At 37.5% G+C, this 4,543-nt stretch overlaps 1 protein-coding gene across 1 annotated transcript; it reads right to left on the reverse strand.

Moving 5' to 3' along the window:
- Positions 1–1,018: 1,018 nt before the first annotated feature.
- LOC118483159 lies at positions 1,019–1,569 on the reverse strand. Its single transcript, XM_035978699.1, has 2 exons — positions 1,238–1,569; positions 1,019–1,157 (listed from the first exon to the last, which is right to left on the reverse strand). Exons 1-2 carry the CDS (start codon positions 1,564–1,566, stop codon positions 1,154–1,156), a joined length of 333 nt encoding a protein of 110 aa, XP_035834592.1. The 5' UTR covers positions 1,567–1,569; the 3' UTR covers positions 1,019–1,153.
- Positions 1,570–4,543: the final 2,974 nt, after the last annotated feature.

Consider the following 4,543-nt stretch of genomic DNA (forward strand, 5'->3'; position numbering starts at 1 on the left):
GTTGATCCTATTTTATTACACTAATAATTTTAAATTATTTATCCTTGTCTTGCCCCACATTCACTAACCACAAACTGTTATGTGGCAATTTCAGATATGACTTCGTTGAATGCCAGATACCACACTTATGTAGATCATCCATATTTGACTTGTAGTCATTTGAAATGCTCGATCTCATGAAAGATTCCCCCATTTCTTATTTGAACCAAATGCTTTTTATGGAATTGGATCGTGGAAAAATAGGAGATATTAAGGAACATTGATCTAACAATTCAACGGTTGAGATTAGATACTAACTTACTACGCTACCTAATAAGAACTTTCATTGCAAATATACTAACCAACCACACTAACTGATCTGAACTAGCACTGCAAAAATACACTTAGGGGCTGTTTGGCAACATCTGAACCAATAAGTGCTGAATGAATAAGAGGTCTGAATGGGTAAGAGGCTCTGAACTAATAAGTGTTGAACCAGTAAAGTGTTGTTTGGTTGCACCTCTGAATGACTGTGTAAAATGACATTTTTACCCCCCTCTGAACTACTTTGTGATGAATGAAATATAGCTGTTTGTTTAGTTCTCTGTACTGAACGATGAATAACTTAAAAAAATACAAAACATACTAGAAAATTCAAGTTACACATAAATTCTTCAAAGTTCATGGAAACATAATACAATCCAAATAGAAATTAATATTATGCGTACAATTTTAATTTGAACCATTTGACCATAGTTGACTAGCAATCTGGTTACGTAAGGTATTCATATACTCAATGCCGTCTTGAACGAATTGCCCATCACTTTCTCCACTTTGTATTTCGGAAAACAAAGTGTTCTCGCCATAGGCCATAAATAATTGATCATGAATATTGCATTTCCTTATAAAATTATGGACGGCAAAACAAGCAATCACTATGTCTCTTTGTATTGGAAAAGAAAATGGAGCCATTTGCTTTAGGATTGGGAATCTTGCCTTCAAAACACCATATGAGCGCTCAATAACATTTCTCGGTTGTGCGTGTGCATGATTGAATTTTTCTTCCTTAGTTAATGCACGTTGTCGTCGAAAATCGGCTAACCAATACCTCGTATTACGGTAGGGAGTCATAAATCCACGAGTGTTGGTGTATGCAGCGTCACAAAGGTAATAATTATCTGTAAACGTTAGTATCAGAACTATTACATAAAAAACACATAATGTATTAAATAATCAATGTTAAAGAATGGTTAAAAACCTGGTGGGGGGAAAAGGAAAGCCGGAAGTCTGGTTAAATGCTACTTCTTTTAAAACTCGTGAATCATGTGCAATGCCCTCCCATCCGGCCCATACGAACGTGAATATCATATCGAAATCACAAATTGCTAGTACATTTTGAAAGCATTCACCTTTTCCTCTTCCCCTATAATGAGTCTGTTGATCAGCAGGCACGATTGCATGTACAAGAGTGCCATCTAACGCGCCTATTGCTCCAGAAAATATTTCTTTTAGCTTTCTATGTCGTTCTGATGTATTGGAGTTTGCATTAGAAGATGTTGGAACTATAACTTCTCTTGCGAAATTCATTATTGCCTTTAAGACCTAGTGAAAACATCTATGAATCGTTTCAGTTGTAACACCTCGAAAATTTTGCGTCCTATAATGTATTGACACGTGTCATAAGTTTGCACGTGGCAATAAATACTATAGAGGGACTAAAGTTGACAAACATAGAAAGTATGTGAATTCAAGGGTTCAAAATGTCAACAAGGGATAAATATACTTTACAGTAACCCTACGTGATGCTCGTACCTTCTAACGAATGAATCATGGATCATACGGAACGAAATGTGGAAGAAAGTGAGAGATTACAAGCTACAGGGGTTAAATGTGTCAACATGTTTAAGTTGTACCTCTGAGTGACCCTTTAACAAACCCGAGGCTTTGTAACGGTAAAATATACCCACTAGAATGCATGATATAAATTTCATCAAGTTCCGTTATAAAATGAGAAAGTTATGATCGAATTCGTACATGAGGGGTTAAAAGCATCAACATTGAAAGTTATGACTTTTCGGGTGGTAATAAACTAACCGAGGATTAATAAGTTGGGTAAAAAGTCACGAGGCCCTCATACGTAAATAAGAGAGGCCCAAAGTGCAAAGTTACCCCTTCGAAACGCCAAGAGCCAGCTGCAATTATGTAAAAACATTTGAAAAATCTTACAGCAGGTCTCAGGCGGGCCGCGTAAGAGTTACCTAGAGCTTACGCGGGCCGCGTGGACAGTAAAAGATATGTGCTCTGACAGGAAGATTCAGGCGGGCCGCGTAAGAGTTGAAGGATCATTTACGTGGGTCGCGTCAGCCTCCCAGATACAGAAAATGCGGACAGAAGCACTGTTTGGTGTTTTAACCGACTTGGAGCCATTATTAAGCAGCATGGGCGCCCCCTAAACAACCCCTAGGACTCAGGGACACTTGTTGATGATCAGGGATCCATTGTAGACTTGTGTGGCAATGATCTAAGGTGTCTAAGTTATTATATAAAGGACTTGTATGCACACATTGTAACCACACCTCATTCTTTCACTTCTGATCATTTCTGGAGCTCAAGTGTTCTCTCTAAGCATCTCTGGTCGTGCATAGGACTTCAGTAAGTGTGCTTAACCCTTCTTAGTTAAGTTTTTGCTTAGTTTTAGCTTAAAAGTCAATCCGTCGTAATTAACGATTGACTTAACGATTAATCACAAATGGTCCAGTGATTAGTCGAATCAAAGGTAGTTATAAGTTGGTAATTATGTGGGCATTAAACCCTTAAAAGGGCACCCTCTGATTCCCACTTTAACTAGTCCAAATGTCGGGTCAAATTTGCTTAGAAAAAGTCAACAGAATGCTAATTTTCGATTTAACGCATAATTAACAATGTGGATGGCATGTAACCTGTTTTATCACTCATGTAACTTGATAATAAGTATAAGAACTGGTCTAAGCTTGTTTGATTCGACTATTTACTGTTTTGACCCGGTTCGGGACCCAAAGTCGCAAAACTTTGAGTTTTGCTTTGACTTCAGTTCTGACCCGATTTGGTATGTTTTAGATATGCCTTAGGACTCTCTTAGGACCAGTTTACTTGATGGTATAACCCTCTGTGGCTGGTTCGTTGTTTGTCTGAGTCTTTTGTACATTTTCGTTATATGCTTAAACGTTGACCATAATGCCCTTTTGACTTTAAAACGAGAATTTTGGATATGTGAAAGGACAATAACCTTAGTTACTGATTTCTAAGCATGTCCCTAAAATTTCATGTCAATCCGAGGTCTAGAATAGGAGTTATGCTAAATAGCGCAATTGAGAAAACTTTTGTAATTAAAAGGCGCAATTAGCATAAAGCCTATCTAAACCCAAATTTCGACACCAAACCTTTTACACACAGATGTAAAATAATATTTTGGGATTTTTAAAGATTTTTAAAGATTTTTAATTATTTTTAACCTTCTCATAACCGGCGGTTATGGCATTGATTCGGTAAATACCGAATATACCCTTTTCGGATCTAAAATGAGTTCTACATGGTATTTTGAACCGAATCCAATTGCTACTGATTTCATATAATAAATAAAGTATTTTGAGCTTTATAACCTGGTCAGAAAACTCAGGTTTCCTGTATAACCCGGAAATCTCTTTTATAATCTTTAAAATGACCGAAATACCCCTACGGGGCGTATATTGGGATTATACTCGTTATGGACATAATGGAAGGTATCCTACTGATATCACAACCTCTTTAGAGCATATTAACTTAGGAAACCTGTGTATGACTCTTACGGTTACCCGTTACGCCATTTACGCGTTCAGTTCGGTTTATGTAACTAGTTTACATAAATTAGCCGAAGCGGGTCAAACCTTGTCGTTTTTATCTCAAAATCCAGGATGTGATTGGATTACCCATATTAAACAAGTCTTCAAACTTGTCGGGTCTAAATCACATCTTATTCCGGTCTTCACTTAATCGTGCGTTCGAACCGTATCTTTCGTTAAAACTAACCGGTCTAAGCTTAAGCCTGATCAAAGACCCGTTAGGATTCTAATAGGTTATTATAAACCTTCGTTCTAGGAAAGGAGACCCGGTAAAAGCTACTTGCATTAGCTATTTGTGAATTATACTTGCAAAGGTAAATACTTTTAACTTATTTCCCTATACGGGCTTGGGGTACGGTATATAGAATACCGCTTGGTCGGGCATTTGACCTTAATCGATTAGTGGTTAAGTATTGTCAAGATGACCCGTTAAAAATTTGATTTGTTTGCTTAAATCCTTTGGGGGGTTAATGACCATGTCCCGGATATCCCTGGCATTATCTTACGAGATGGCCACGACCTAAGCACGGGGTGTAGGCGTACACCTGACAGCTGCATATGAAAAATGGTATCTCACTTAAGGATTAACCTTGTGGGCATTATACCTGTGGTGTGTCTATTAGTCTTTAACCCGGTCTACGGAACGGGCTACTGAACGCAAAGAAACATGTAATTCGTTTACAAGTATTATATTAAAATAATTATCC

The sequence above is a fragment of the Helianthus annuus genome, chromosome 10 (genome assembly GCF_002127325.2).
Source record: "Helianthus annuus cultivar XRQ/B chromosome 10, HanXRQr2.0-SUNRISE, whole genome shotgun sequence".
Classification (NCBI taxonomy): Eukaryota; Viridiplantae; Streptophyta; class Magnoliopsida; order Asterales; family Asteraceae; genus Helianthus; species Helianthus annuus.